Source organism: Scyliorhinus torazame, chromosome 4 (genome assembly GCF_047496885.1).
Source record: "Scyliorhinus torazame isolate Kashiwa2021f chromosome 4, sScyTor2.1, whole genome shotgun sequence".
Taxonomy (NCBI): domain Eukaryota; kingdom Metazoa; phylum Chordata; class Chondrichthyes; order Carcharhiniformes; family Scyliorhinidae; genus Scyliorhinus; species Scyliorhinus torazame.
In genome coordinates this window covers 106,946,358-106,962,150 of record NC_092710.1, presented here as the reverse complement: position 1 = coordinate 106,962,150, position 15,793 = coordinate 106,946,358, and the positions used below count along the sequence as shown (strand labels likewise).

At 50.4% G+C, this 15,793-nt stretch overlaps 1 protein-coding gene across 20 annotated transcripts in view; it reads right to left on the bottom strand.

Moving 5' to 3' along the window:
- The window catches only part of dst (dystonin), a 779,292-nt gene that overhangs the window by 37,680 nt on the left and 725,819 nt on the right, over nt 1-15,793 (bottom strand). For all 20 annotated transcript variants that reach the window (XM_072498412.1, XM_072498427.1, XM_072498428.1 and 17 more), the window contains 4 exons: nt 12,098-12,257; nt 9,301-9,495; nt 8,314-8,442; nt 3,496-3,639 (listed from right to left, as the gene is read on the bottom strand). In XM_072498412.1, the coding sequence (XP_072354513.1) occupies nt 3,496-3,639; nt 8,314-8,442; nt 9,301-9,495; nt 12,098-12,257 (628 nt within the window). The remainder of the gene's footprint in view (nt 1-3,495; nt 3,640-8,313; nt 8,443-9,300; nt 9,496-12,097; nt 12,258-15,793) is intronic.

The window sequence follows — 15,793 nt, the reverse complement described above, 5'->3', positions numbered from 1 at the left end:
CGCCTGCACGGAAGGCCCCAGGCCTCGCAAACCGTTCCCCATGTCTGACACCGTTGCACCCATTGCCTCCACCGCGGACGCCACCCGTGCAGTGTCAGCCTGGGTGGCACGCATGACCGGGACCACTCCCAGCTCCTGGACGCGGGTGGACTCCTCCGCCTGCGACCGCAGCCGCCGCAAGCCACCCGTCACCCTATTCGCTCGTCTCCGTGTCGGTGGTTGCATCGGATCTATGTGTGGGTGTGGTAACTGCAGGAACCCGGGATCCATCTGGGCGGCAGATGTTCGCTTGGCCTGGGCTGCCCTCCGACCGCCCGGTCCCTCTGCTGCTCCTACCTCCACCTGCTGTACCGGAACGGCTGTGTTGTGCGCACCAGTGAGTGTACCAGACGCCTCATCACTAAAGTGCCCAACCGTGGTGAGTGTTTCTGCGATGGTGGAGGGTGTTGGTGACAGCAGTGGCGTTGTGTCGTGCTCTTCGTCCCACTCTGAGTCCATGGCACTTTGGGGTGGGGGTTCGTCTCCACCCATCCACTCTGAGTCACTGTCCGGTATTTCGTCTTCCCGGGTAGGGGTGTCCTGGGTAGTGCTGTCCCGGGTAGTGCTGTCCCGGGTAGTGCTGTCCCGGGTAGTGCTGTCCCGGGTAGTGGTGTCCCGGGTAGTGGTGTCCCGGGTAGGGGTGTCCTGGGTAGTGGTGTCCTGGGTAGTGGTGTCCTGGGTAGTGGTGTCCTGGGTAGTGGTGTCCTGGCTCGGATGTGACGGGGGCCTGTGGCTGCCCCCCTCATCGCTGGGTGGTCGCTCCCGCACGTGACGGGGGTGTCGTCTCCCTGTTGCTCCAGGTCTCTCCGTCTCTCGTGGTGTGCGAGGGGCATCCTGCGGGCGTCGCATGCTGGAGGGTCCGGGTCTCTCCGTCTCCCGTGGTCTCCGAGGGGCATCCTGCGGGCGTCGCATGCTGGAGGGTCCGGGTCTCTCCGTCTCCCGTGGTCTCCGAGGGGCATCCTGCGGGCGTCGCATGCTGGAGGGTGCGGGTCTCTCCGTCTCCCGTGGTCTCCGAGGGGCATCCTGCGGGCGTCGCATGCTGGAGGGTCCGGGTCTCTCCGTCTCCCGTGGTCTCCGAGGGGCATCCTGCAGGCGTCGCATGCTGGAGGGTTCGGGTCTCTCCGTCTCCCGTGGTCTCCGAGGGGCATCCTGCGGGCGTCGCATGCTGGAGGGTGCGGGTCTCTCCGTCTCCCGTGGTCTCCGAGGGGCATCCTGCGGGCGTCGCATGCTGGAGGGTGCGGGTCTCTCCGTCTCCCGTGGTCTCCGAGGGGCATCCTGCGGGCGGTCTGCATCTGCGGGGATGGGTGCCTGGACGTTTGGTCCTGCGATACACAATGAAGCATGCATGGTTAGACATCAGGCAGTGATCAGGTGATACGGGAGAGGGGGATATAGGGGAGGGGGGATATGGGGACGGGCTGTTGGTGGCTCACTTGCTCGTGGGGCCCCGACCTCTGCATCAGCAACCTCCCGGTCCTCAGGTCCGCCAGCCAGTTCCAGGGCCCTTTCCTCGTGTACGGTCAGTGGCCTCTCATCAGCGGGCCCTCCTCCAGTCCTCACATGCTCCCTATTGTTGTGTGCGCGCTTCTCCTGGGGGGGGGGGGGTGGTGGCAGGGGTAAAAGGCAACAGTTAGGCAGGTATATGAATGCACGCTATCGGTTGCGCGTGCATTGCAGAGGTTAAGGTTAGGGCTGGATTCACTTGGTGATATGGGGGATATGGGGGAGGGGGGACATGGGGGAGGGGGGATATGGGGGATATGGGGGAGGGGGGATATGGCGGAGGGGGGAATATGGGGGATATGGTGGAGGGGGGATATGGGGGATATGGGGGAGGAGGGATATGGGGGATGGGGATATGGGGGAGGGGGGATATGTGGGAGGGGGGATATGGGGAGGGGGGGATATGGGGAATATGGGGGAGGGGGGATATGGGGGAGGGGGGGATATGGGGGAGGGGGATATGGGGGAGGGGGGAATATGGGGGAGGGGGGATATGGGGGAGGGGGGAATATGGGGGATAAGGGGGAGGGGGGATATGGGGGAGGGGGAATATGGGGGAGGGGGGAATATGGGGGAGGGGGGATATGGGGGAGGGGGAATATGGGGGATATGGGGGAGGGGGATATGGGGTATATGGGGAGGGGGGATATGGGGGAGGGGGGAATATGGGGGATATGGGGGAGGGGGATATGGGGGATATGGGGGAGGGGGGATATGGGGGAGGGGGGATATGGGGGATATGGGGGAGGGGGGCATATGGGGGAGGGGGGATATGGGGGAGGGGGGATTTGGGGGAGAGGGGATATGGGGGATATGGGGAGGCTCACCCTGCCTGCTCTGACGAGGTCGTTCACCTTCTTGTGGCACCGGGTGCCTGTCCGTGGTGTTTGGGCCACAGCGGTGACGGCCTCTGCCACCTCCCTCCACAGACGCCGGCTGTGGCGTGGGGCAACTCTCCGGCCGTGCCCGGGATACAGGGCGTCCCTCCTCTGCTCCACCGCATCCAGGAGCGCCTCCACATCGCGTGACTCGAACCTCGGGGCTGAGCGACGGCCAGCCATCAAGTCGGGTGTTGCGGTCGGGTGTTGCGGTCGGGTGGGGGGGAGCTGCGCGGCCTTATGAGCCGTCACGCCGTGCAGCACGTATGACGCTGCACGGCGTGAACCACTGCGCAAGCGCGGATCCCGTTACATCGCTGCTAGCCCATTTCGGGCCGCAGACTATCGGCCCATTTTTATGACGTGACGCAAGTGGGATTTGCGCCGTTTTTTGCGCCGGTCGGCGGAGTTTCCGCCGATAACGGAGAATTTCGCCCCTGAATTCTCCCTCCATCTACCCGAACAGGCACCGTAACTTTTCACAGTAACTTCATTGCAGTGTTAATGTAAGCCTACTTGTGACAATAAAAATTATTATATTATTATTATTCACACAGAGGCTTGGGTGGAGAAAAAAATGAGGAAAAGCAAAAGCTAGAACTTGAAACGCAGACACATCACTGGCAGGGAGAGACCGAGAGGTGTAGGGCAGGCATTTCTCTTTTCAGCCTCCCTATTTTGGGGATTGATTGTGCTCACTTCCCCAAATTACAAAAACTGGGGTTGTTACCAATGATGTCCACAATGGGACAATAATCCTGGGTTGTGGGCGGGGTGTGTAAAATGGACTGACAATCCCGTACTGAAAACTGTCTTTTAATTGCATGTATAGCAGAACAGCATGCGTGCTTGATTATTTGCATATATTCTTTTTTTTAACATATAGATATATATACCTCCACATGGATATTATATACACTTGTATTAAAGGAATACATTGCAACTAATGAGTTAATGTATTCCAGACTGGTCCAGTGACTCAAAGACTAGAAAAGTCAATTTTCGCCTAGCACATTTAAAAATTATTTCAAATGTACGCAGCTATTCAATTACATCTCTGTTTGAAGTTAGTCACCTCTTCAAATCTGGCCCGGATTATTGTGATCCAATGCTTGATGGTTGTGATGGAGTCTGGGTGGCAGATTGACAGGATAGCCTCTCCCATACCCACTGCCAAATTCAGTTCAATCATCTTCTCTTCCAGTTTCCTCACAAACTCCTTTTAAAAAATAAGAGCAAGAGTCAAGTCAGTCATCGGGGCCCAGATTAAAGTCTGCTGTGAATCCACCTGGGAAAAAATATAATAATCTATAAAGCTGCAGAAGACCAAATTTAGAAACAAGATTCAGTGTTTATATCATTTCTAGCTCAGTGTGGCAACCATTGAGCATTAAAAATCTAGACTGACACGCCAGGAAAGGAGTGCTGCACTTTTGGAGCTCTGCAGTGGGACAAGACAATAAACCAAAGCCCCATCTGCCCTCTTCGATGGACATTAAATGCCCTGCAGCACACCTTCAAAGTACACCGGCAGGGGAGTTCTCCCCAGGATCCTGGTCAATATGTATCCCTCAACCAATGCCCTTAAAACAATTAATTAATCATCAGATTGCCATTTGTGGAGTCTTGCTATGCAGAAACTGACTGCCGTGTTTTCTGACACTAACAATGACTACACTTTGAAAAAGAAAGTACTTATTTGGCTGTGGAACTCTTTGCTGAGTTGTGAGGGCTCTGTGCAAATGCAAACATTTCTTTCTGCTGTCAGTCTTTTTTCACTAGTTTTATTCACCTCTTCAAGCTGTGGGCCTGAATTTCTACAAGGAGTAATACTAGCACTGGCAGGATAGGCCAAATGGCCTTCTTTTGTGCTGCAAGATTCCCTGATTCAGTGCTCCGTGCAATCATAACCACCAAATCATAGCCACCATTAGTTATGTGCAATGTTGCTGTACTACCTACTGCGGCAGACTCACACCATATTGGGTAACCTTTTCAAAAATTGAGTGGTCAAAGCTCCTTTTTTTAAGAACAGGATACTATTAACCGATTACTTACAAAACCAGCCCAAAGTTCAGACAATTTTCTGTCAGATTGCCCAATTTGCTCACTCATATTGCACCTTTTTCTTCAAAAACCAATAAGTTATTCGCATCTCAGCTTTGCTGTACAGCAGCAAGTGGAAGTCTGGCGGAGAGAAGGATTATGCACCTTGTCGAGTGTGCAAATAAGGGCATCGGATTCACAAACTGGCTTTACTGAAGCAAATACTCTTTTTAGAAGAATCATAAATAATTCAACCTCAGCAAATTCACTCAGGCTGATATTCAATCCAAACCTTGGACTAAGAGCAAACAGTTTGGGTTACAAACATCAAGACACGGCATTGCAAAGCTCATGTGGTACCTCCTGCCCATCTATTTCTGCTGTTGCTAATCAGTCAACACCTTTCTAACTATTTCTCCCTCACCAACAGCGTGATAGAACTGGCTGATGTTTTTGAAGGTACAAAAAAACTGGGTGTGCACACAGACTGTGAATGGATAAAGAAACAATGCTATGTTTTCCAAAACTTGGAAACCTCCAAAAGATTCAACAAGAAATGGGCGGCCCAATGGTCAGCACTGCTGCCTCACAGCACCCAGGGACCCGGATTCAATTCTGGTCTTGGGTGACTGTGTGGAGTTTGCACATTCTCCCCCTGTCTGCTCCGGGTGCTCCAGTTTCCTCTCAAGGTCCAAAGATGTGCAAGTTAGTTGGATTGGCCATGCTAAATTGTCCCTTAGTGTCCAAAAGGTTAGGTAGAGTTATGGGGATGTGGTGGGGGAGTGGGTCTAGGTAGGGTGCTCTTTCAGAGGGTCAGTGCAGACTCAAAAGGGCTGAATGGCCTCCTTTTGCACTGTAGTGGTTCTATGATTCTAAGTGAGTTTTATTACCAGCAGGCACAAGGGTGTCAGATTCTAAACCAAATACAAACATCCTACACCGGAACTGAAAAACATGGTTAATACATCCAAACCGCTGAAAGACCTCACATGCCCCAAATGGAGGACCAACTCCCACAGGCCCACTCTATACTCAGTGTAGACAAAAACATAGAAAAAGCTGCAAGTAATCAGGTCAGGCAGCATCTGGGTCCTGGCTATGCTTGACTTTTTGTGGAATACACGGAACACTTTGTCCTCATCCTCCTCGGATCTCCTCCTTAACCGGTACATTGATGGTTGCATTGGTGCCACTTCCCATTCTTGCACTAAACTGGGATTTTTTTTAAAAATCAACTTGGCTTTCAATTTTCACACTTCCTTGACCTCACGTGGTCCATCTCCAACTCTTCCCTTTCCCAATACTCGACGGTCCAAATTTTACGACCATTGGCCGCGTACACTTGGCGGGCTAGTGCGCAGCTGCTACGGAGCTGTTTCAGAAGCTGCCGACCTCTACAAATTGAATACGATGGTAAAAAACACTACGAACTGTGTCTCGGCAGCACATTCAAACATAAACCTCAGTCCCCGGACACCTTTTAAAATTTTATTTCAGCCCTGACATTTCATCCCACCCTGGATTGGGTTTGTAGCTAAAACATGAAGGCTGCCCGACTTCCGGTGGTGGCCATGGGTGCACATTTGGCAGCTTCTGCTCGTGGCGGTGTTTTTGGACCTTTTCCCCAGCTAACGGGTGGACTTGTTCATGGTAAAAGGTGCAAGAGTGATGGAAGGAGAGAGTGTTCCACCGGTGGATGGATTTGTGGACCAGAAGTAGTTTTAAGCGAAAGGAGCAGTTGGAGAGAGAAGCTATACCTGGGACACAGAGGACAATGGCGGAGGGCAAGGGACTGATCCTAACATCTCAATGGGCTATGAAGCAGCTGGTGGACTTCTTAGATGAGAAGTTAGTCAGCAGAGAAAGGAGACTCTGGAGGACATGGTGAGGATGGTGGATCTGATTTAGGAGGGGATCGACTGCATGGAGCGGAGGTTGGAGTCTCAGAGCCAGGCGATCCAGGAGGAGGAGGAGATGATGGGGGAGCACGAGGAGCAGCTTACTTCGATGGCAGACGAGATGGGGGTGATGGGGGGGGGTGACCTGGTTCAAGGAGAAGGTGCAGGATTTGGAGAACCGGTCCTGGAGACTGAACCCGGAGGGCACAGAGGGAGCGGAGCGGGCTCGTACGTGGCCAGGATGTTCGAGATGTGGCTGGAAGAGGGGGCCTTTGAATGGGGGAAAGGGGGGGGGGGGGACTGCTGACAGGGAAGGGGTGTTTGAAATGTGGTATGGGAGGGGTCGATGATGGTGGACATATGAGGGCGGGCCCGAGAGAGTGCGGGACGCAGGCTGGCACAGGTGGAGATATGGCTGATCAGCAGGGGCTGGGGCTGGGGGGGGGGCGCGCTCCCGACCAGGCTGATCACATGGAATGTGAGAGGGTTGAATGGGCGGGTCAAGAGGGCTCGCGTGTTCGCACATCTGAGGCACCTAAAGGCAGACGCGGAATTTCTACAAGAAACGCATCTGAAGATATGGGATCAAACTAGGCAGGTAGGTCATTCTGGATTGGATTTGAAGATGAGGGGGGATAGTGGTCTTGATAAATAAACGGGTAGCTTTTGAAGCTGCGGAACATCGTGGCAGACTCCACATATTTTGGGCCTGTTGAAAGCTTGGGGGATTCTGGCAGGGGTTCGCCGACGTCATGTCGGAGGTCCTGAAGGTGAAAGTGGTCCCGAGTCCAGTAGTGGTGATCTTCGGAGTGTCAGAAGACCCTGGAGTCCAGGGGGCGAGAGAGGCCAATGTCTTGGCCTTTGCCTCCCTGGTAGCCCAGAGACGGATATTATTGGAATGGAGGGACTTGGGGGCCCACAAAACCGGGGGTGCGGGTGAGTGACCTGGCAGAGTTTCTCAGGATAGAAATAAAAAGTTTGCCTTGAGAGAGTCTGTGGAGGGGTTTGCCCAGAGATGACTGCCGTTCATCGACTTCTTCGAGAACAGTTAGGATGTCAGTGAGGGGGGGGGGGGGGGGTAAACTGCGGATGTTGGGGTGCTGGGGAGTGGGGTGTTAGGTATATAATTAAGTTGGTTATTTGCAGCCCTGTTGGCTTGTTTTGTTTTGTGATTGTTGTATAAATATATAAATGCCTCAATAAATTATTTTTCGAAAAAAACCATGAAGGCTGCCTGGCCAATTGGCCTGCTCACCAACCATAAAAGTAGGCAGACTACACCAAAATAGCTTTGAATTAACTCCTTAGTGGGTCTAATTGGGCATTTAATTATCGGCGAGTGCACGATGGTGTTGGACGTGCGCTTGACATCTTCTAGCACAATTTCATGCACGCCCGCCCAAGCAATGTCAAATTCTGGCCTATCTCTATTTCTAGGGGTAAGCTGACAACACTTAAGCCATTGACTCACGCAACTACCTGGATTACACTTCTTCCCATGCAACTTCCTGGAAGGATTCTGTTCCTTACTCCCAATTTCCCCTTTCTCATCCCTTCGAAGCGCCTGACCAATAATTTCTCTTCTTATTTCAGATTTCCAGCATCTGAGGCGTTTTGTCCCAATAAAGGTATTTTCAGCAAAATTCTCTACCCCGATGAGGCCTTTCTCTTCTTTCTTTTACCAGAGAGAGAGAGAAACCCAATCCTTAACTAAAGAAAGACATTGTATTTAAATAGCACCGGATGCCCTAAGTTTGTTCCAAAACGTTACAGATGGAACCTGCCTATCATTGAGCTGCACAATGTCCAGCAGCAGTAATTTCAGTAATGTCTATTGCCTCATTTACTAAACCTAAGGCAACGTGCTCTCAATTATTCAGGTCTCACTAAGGATCATTTAGGTATAAATCAATTTAAACGCCCATGTATTTGCTTAGCTTCTTTCCAACCTTGTGCTGCTCTATAAGCCCACGGAGAGCCTCGTCATCATCTGGAAGGACGCCATGGAAACGAAGGGTCTGTTCAGCTTCAGCCAACCACTCCAGCAACACATGCACAGCAGAGTGGAATTCCTCAGCCTGTAAGTACAACATATATCTGTCAAGACCAGTCACAACTTGTCAGCCACAAGTTAACATTAATTTTTAAGTTATTTCAATTTTGAACAAGAACAGGAGAGAAGAAAAATAAATAAATTTCAAGAAAGCTAGCTTCAAACTGGGATGAATTCTCCGGTCCCCTAGCTGCGTGTTTCTTGGCGGCGCGCCATTCACTGGCGGCATGATTTTGTCTTCCCGCCGCTTGTCAATGGGATTTCCCATTGAAGCCACCTCACGCCGCCGGGAAAAAGAGAATCACAACGGCCGGAGAATTCTGGCAACTAAATATGGAGACAGAGTTGGTTGAGAACTCAGGTGATTAAAGGCACGGTCGAGGGTGAAACTTTGAGAAAGACTTGAGGTTCACTCTTTGGACTGGGATGAAGTTAGTTGGGGTGTGATATTTGCCCTTAACGCTCTTGGGGTATCATGGTCAAGCCAAAAATTAGCCAAGACTTTGGTTGATAAATTCATAATGGAAAATTATAGGGAAAGAGCAGGACGAGTGGTAGTACTTGAATAACTTTTTCAAAGTTGAGTTTCTGATTCCATTGCCACTATTCAGCGATTGTGTGTGGACATGCATGGCAGGTGAGGATGTGCTCAGGCTCACCTGAAGTGACCCTTATGGAAGAAGTTAGCACAAACAGAGACAACGCGTACTTTCTTGACCACCTGGCGGTCATGCTGAAGATAGGGTGATTCTCAAATAATGAGCAGACTGTGCTCTCAGGAGGGCAGTAAACCAAGAATTTAAAAAATACTTTCTTAATATAAAAAAAGTTAAAAGCTCTCATTTGATTTATTGTAATTCACGTGTGGGCTATAATCTTTTACCTGGTTCAGGGCTTGCTCCAAACGGGCTTGTTTAGACACAGAGAGGGCACACACAGTCTCCCACCGAGTACTAAGCTCTTGCATCTGCACTTTGACCCAGGAGGAATCATCACGGCTGGCCTCCACCAGTTCACGGGCAGAGCGTTTGAGGGCCTGGACACCACTGGTCCGTTTGCCCAGCTCCTTCTGGAAGACCTGCACATAAAATGGTTCAGTTCCATTATACATTCAGAGGGACTCTTCAGGAATGAACACCATGGGGTTGATTCTCTATTTCCGATTGGATGGAGAACAGAGCTTCTCCCGAAAAACAGATCTGGCCCCCCACAAAGTAAATTCTGCCCCTCCCCCCCCCCCCCGCCCCCCGCCCCCCGCCCCCCAGTAGTTTCACTTCCTTTTATTTACAGCAGAAAGCACTTAGCCTCCAGCCTCCTTTTGATGTGGCAAGGAGCTGTCAATTATAGCAAGAGTGTTTATAAACATTGTGGTCGGCATCAAAGCACGGTACTTGAGATGCATTAAAACATGAAGGGAATGATAATTAAACAATCCACCATCAATCATTGAACTAATACAACTGTCAATCACCGGCTAGTGTGATGTATTGTTGTATGATATTGAATGGGAGTTTTGCATTTCAAAGTCTGTCGTGGAATTGGAGCCTTTTCAAGTGTACTTGGTTTTTGAGGAAGCCTCTGACACTTGTAACAGCTGCTTCTTTCACTACTTTTGTCTGGGTCAGCAGATGTTAGGGAAGGGTAAGTGAATTTACAGTGCTCTTTCACTACTGTCTGTTCTGCTCTTCAGCTTTCAGGCAGGGGTCTCTGTTGGGGAGTGGGGGCTCGTGGATGCTGTGGGAGGGGGATTGTTCATGTGTGGGGAGAGGGTGGTGGAGAGAATTATCAGTGGGGAACGGGCAGGATTAGTGGTGCGGGAGGGGAACCTGTCACCAGACCTCGGGATCGGGCTGCCCGCTCAAAATGGCGGCCTGATACCAGGGGCGACATTCTCCGACCCCCCGCCGGGTCTGAGAATCGCCGGGGGCTGGTGTGAATCCCGCCCCCGCCGGTTGCCGAAGTCTCCAGCACCGGATATTCGGCGGGGGCGGGAAGTCCCGCCGATAAATTGCCTGTCCCGCCGGCGTAAATTAAACCACCTACCTTACCGGCGGGACAAGGCGGCGCGGGCGGGCTCCGGGGTCCTGGTGCCCCCACGGTGGCCTGGCCCGCGATCGGGGCCCACCGATCCGCGGGCGGGCCTGTGCCGTGGGGGCACTCTTTCCCCTCCGCCTGCGCCACGGTCTCCACCATGGCGGAGGTGGAAGAGACTCCCTCCACTGCGCATGCGTGGGAAACTCGGCGGCTGTTGATTCTCTCGCGCATGCGCCGCCCGGAGATGTCATTTCCGCGCCAGCTGGCGGGGCAACAAAGGCCGTTTCCGCAGCTGGCGGGGCGGAAATTCTTCCGGCGTCGGCCTAGCCCCTCAATGTTGGGGCTCGGCCCCCAAAGATGCGGAGCATTCCGCACCTTTGGGGCGGCGCGATGCCCGTCTGATTGGCGCCGTTTTGGGCGACAGTCGGCGGACATCGCGCCGTTTCCGGAGAATTTCGCCCCAGGATTCCAATGTAACCCGGCGAGCTCTCCCCCATGCATATATTTGCATGGTGAAGGTGAGAGACACGCACCTAGGAGCCATTCCTAGCACGAGCAGAGACCAGTCCCGATTCTCCTTTGGTGGGAGCATTTGGGCCCCTGAACGGAGAATCCGGTCCATATGTTTAGCACAGGGCAATCTGTCCCAGCATCACAACCCTTCAAAATCTCTGTTTCTCCAATTCTGGCCTCGTGTGTATCCCCAATTTTAATCACTCCAACAATGGCAGTCTGGGTTTTTTTAAAGCTGACTGGGCCTTAAGCTCCTGAATTCCTTCCCTAAATCTCTCTACTTTTCTTTGTCGCTATCCTCCTTTAAATAAAACTCCCTAAAACTATTTCTCAATGGTCCTCATGAGGCTGAGTGGTCAATTCTGTTTGATAATCACTCATGTGAAAATGCCCTGGGACCTTAACTATGTTAAAGTGGCTATATAAATGTCGTAATGGGGGGGGATTTCTCAAAGTTTAAATAGAGTTAGGTTATTTGCGCTACCTGTACTATAATCAAAACAGCAGAGAGATGAGCTGTAGATATTACAACTCCTCCAATCTGCACAAAAATTAACAGGATCACCTCTCCATGTGATCCTCGTCTGATCAGTCCATGGGAAACCAATCACAGCAAGATCAACACTGGTGGCCTCATTTAACTGAAAGCAAGAGGAAATTAAGAGGGGAACTTTCATGTGATCTGGCCTAATGTGGGTGGGGTGGAGTAGCTAAGAGGGAAAATATTGCCCTTGCTCAAAAATGCTTCTACCTGTCACAGCAGCTGGCCTTTGAGCTGGAATGCTCAGGAGTTTATAGTTGATTTTTATAAATATACATAGGGCTTATTGTCCTGAAGAAATTGTGCTTTAAAAGATCTAAAATAAGATTTTATGTACACCCACTTGTAAATCCAAACCACCTGAGACTGGACTTCGAGCAGCAACCGAGTTAAGGTTTTGGAGGCAGACACAATGACAAAAAATTAACTTGTTGAATAAAGCACAAGTGAGTCACTCAGGGGGAGATCGGGACTCCCTAAATTATCTGAGATATCTTACTTCAGACAATCGGAATGTACGTTGGAAGGCTTGGTGGGGATAGAGAGAGAGTGCTTTTCAGTGTTCAAATTTGTCAGAAGCAGTTAAACATACCTTGTGAGCATCAATCAGGTTCATCACCAGGTCAATGTCCCCATGCACTGGCTGATCTTCAGCCAGCATGGGCTCAATCTTGTACAGCCAATCGATCAGAGCTTGCAAGGCGTCTGTAAACTGGCCCGAGAATAGCAGCGCTTCCTCCAATTTGTTCTGTCTAAAATGAAAACGGAGAAAGTATACACTCACGATTAGCCAGTGAAAGACATATCTGAACCTTCTTCAAACTTGAATTTTTAAACTATTAATCTAACCCTCTGATTGCTAGTTTAAAAATTCATTTCTGTTGCTTCAGACAGCAAAAATATTGGATAACAAGTGTGAACACCCTGGAGCGACCCTAATTAAAAATCTAATCCTGAGGCCCTGATAAGGATTCGCTAATTGGCCACTGTCTGGAGAACACAGCCAAGCATGACATTAAGCTACAGAATCCAGGAAGCTCCAGGAAACTAGCTCCAGTCTGTGCTGTTAGAAAATCTGGAAGATGGGATGTTTGAATTGGTCGCTCTGATCTTAAGCATGGAATGAGTTTTCATTCTTGGAAACTATCCCGAGTGGCCCTTGTTGTGAAGTGCACATTCAGAGTGAACATGGATCGAGCCCAATCTCCAGGGTCTTGTGAAGAACTCCCACTTGGATGGGACAACTGGAAGTTTCCTACTCACATAGGGGACACAGTTAATGGGCAGAACTATCAGAGTTAGCAGAGGGACAAAACGGACAATATGCGGGGATGTTAGCTGCTGACTGCACAATGTTCAGCACTATTCGCAACTCCTTAGTCACTGAAGCATTCCATGTGCAAATGCAGCAAGACCTGGACAATATCCAGGCGTGGGCTGACAAGTGGCAAGTAACATACACACCACACGCGTGCCTGCAACAACCATCTCCAATAAGAGAGAATCAAACCATTGCCCCTTGACATTCAATGGCATTAACATCTGCCACGATCAACATCTTGGGGGCCACCATTGACCAGAAACTGAACTGGACTAGCCATATTAATACTGTGGCTACAAGAGCAGATCAGAGGCTAGGAATCCTGCGGCGAGAATCTCAACTCCTGACTCCCCAAAGCCTGTCCACCACCTACAAGGCACAAGTCAGGAATGTGATGGAATACTACCCACTTGCCTGGATGAATACAGCTCCAACAGCACTAAACAAGCTCGACACCATCGAGGACAGAGCAGCCCGTTCGATTGGCGCCCTTTCAACATTCACTCCCTCTACCACAGGGGCAGCAATGTGTATCATCTACAAGATGCACTGCAGGAACTCACCAAGGTTCCTTAGGCAACACCTTCCAAATCCACCACTACTACCACCTAGAAGGACAAGAGCAGCAGATACACCACCGCTTGAAACTTCTCCTCCAATTCACTCACCATCCTGACTTGTAAATATATCGCTGTTCCTTCACTGTCACTGGGTCAAAATCCTGGAACTACCTCCTTAACAGCACTGTGGATGTACCTACACCACATGGACTGCAGCGCTTCAAGAAAGCAGCTTCCCACTTCCTTCTCAAGGACAATTAGGGATGGGCAAGAAATTCTGGCGTAGCCAGCAAAATTCATATCCCATAAAAAATGAATAATAAAATAAAATTGCCTGCCCATTGTCAATGGAAGGGTAAAATCAGATACAACATGTAACGGACAGCTGATCCCCACCCCCCATCAACAACCCACCAAACCTGTAAGCTCCACCCACTATGTTCAGGAGTGGAAATAATTATGGGAAAATTAACCGATTCAGCTGCTGTCAAATACTGCAAAGAATTAAATCATAATCTTTTGAATCCTGGAGTCAAGATTACAGTCTTGACTGTATTCAGTGCTTTTTTTTGGATGTAGAATTAGCGCATAGTTTTCAATCTATAACTGAGCAGTTTTGTTTTGCCAGCAAGTATCTATTGTATATACATCTCATTGACGCATGGCATTCGCCAAAGATTGACATTACTAAGATCGAGTTCATACTAAGCAGACCACTGGGACACATCTTAAAATTCAACATTACTTTGATGTTACTTCTCTCATATGTACCACTTCATAATATCAGCCAAAATATATACATTACAGAACAAGAGGACTTTCGCTACAGTCACTTCGGGAATACATCTTCAATTGCAATGGGAAACAACTTTAAGTACCTGGCATCATCTAATATGCTGGTTAAACAGTAAGACATCATTAATTGCAAACATTTAATGAATGAGATACTAATTCCACTTGCAGTTTAAAAATGAGCTCAACATTGCAGCAAGAATATTGGTTAGCAAGTGTGAACGCCCAGGAGTGACACTAATTAAAAATCTAATCCTGAGGCTCTGATAAGGATTCCCTAATTGGCCACTGTCTGAATGAAACAGCCAAGTATGACATTAAGCAACAGAACCCAGGAAGGTCCAAGAAACTAGCTCTAGTCTGTGCTTTTTGAATATTTCAACCGCAGGTTGGAAGATGGGATAGCAAAATTGGTCGCCCTGATTTTAAGCAGCAACGCAGCCTCGGGGCAATCTCCCCTCCAGCACTGTAGTTTCGGTGGCACTCTTTCCTCCTCCACCCCCCCGCCCCCCTCCAAATCTGCCCCTTTCCTCCCTTACACTGTAGTTATAGAATCATAGAATTTACAGTGAAGAGTGAGGCCATTCGGACGATCGAGTCTGCACCGGCCCTTGGAAAGAGCACCCTTAAGCCCACACCTTCACCCCTTCTCCGCAACCCAACAAACCTTTTGGACACTAAGGGCAATTTATGAGTGGGCTGAGTTTACGCTGGGGGAGGCGGGGAGGGCCTGATAGAGCTGGCAAGGGCGGCTCCATTGAGTCGGGGCACCATCTTTAAAGGTTGCCCCGATCAGCACATAAAGTAAATGCCCCCCCAACCCCCCCTCCCCCTGCCACGAAGCAACCCCCTCAGGAATTTCCCCTCCACCACCACCAAAGCACAAGCAATGGGTCAACGCCCCCCAGCACTGCAGTATTGTGGGCAATATTACACCTCTCGCCGCCAGCAATGTAGTCTCGGGGGCACTCCTTCTCCCTTTGCCCCCTCTCCTCCCCACGCTTTCCCCCCACTCTGCCCCCAGCACTCTCCCTAGATATCCCCCCCAGCATGTCATCTCGGAGGCACTCTCCCCCCTTCTCCTTCCCAGCACTGCAGTCTCGGGGCATTCTCACTCACAGGCATCAGCTCTCCCCCACATACATATGGGGAACACCTCCCGTGGGGCTGCCCTGAGAGCCCACCCATTGCACTGTCCCCCAGCCAACCTATGCCAGGCTGGGTGTGTCCCTCTCCCGCCGGGGGCTATATTTACCGTTGCAACATCTCTCCATGCCCATTGCATCCTGTGAAGTCAATACAACTGGAAAAGCTAATCTTACACCACCGGTTTTGAGCCCGCTGACTTCCATGAAGGAACCCTCCACAGGACTTGGATTCTGGACCTCACATGAGCCAATGTTTATTTTCTCTGTGAGTTCTATCCTGTGAAACCTTCTTTTCTGCATCTCTCTCTTTACTGTAAGTATGGAGTGGGTCACGGTTTTTGAGTACGTGCAATAAACAAACCTTTTTGAGTTCATCCATTTGCTGTGGGGTTATTAGTCGGAATTGGATCACACAATAAACCGAGGGGCTGGGAAATATGCCACTGCTCATTAAAGAGAAATCAACT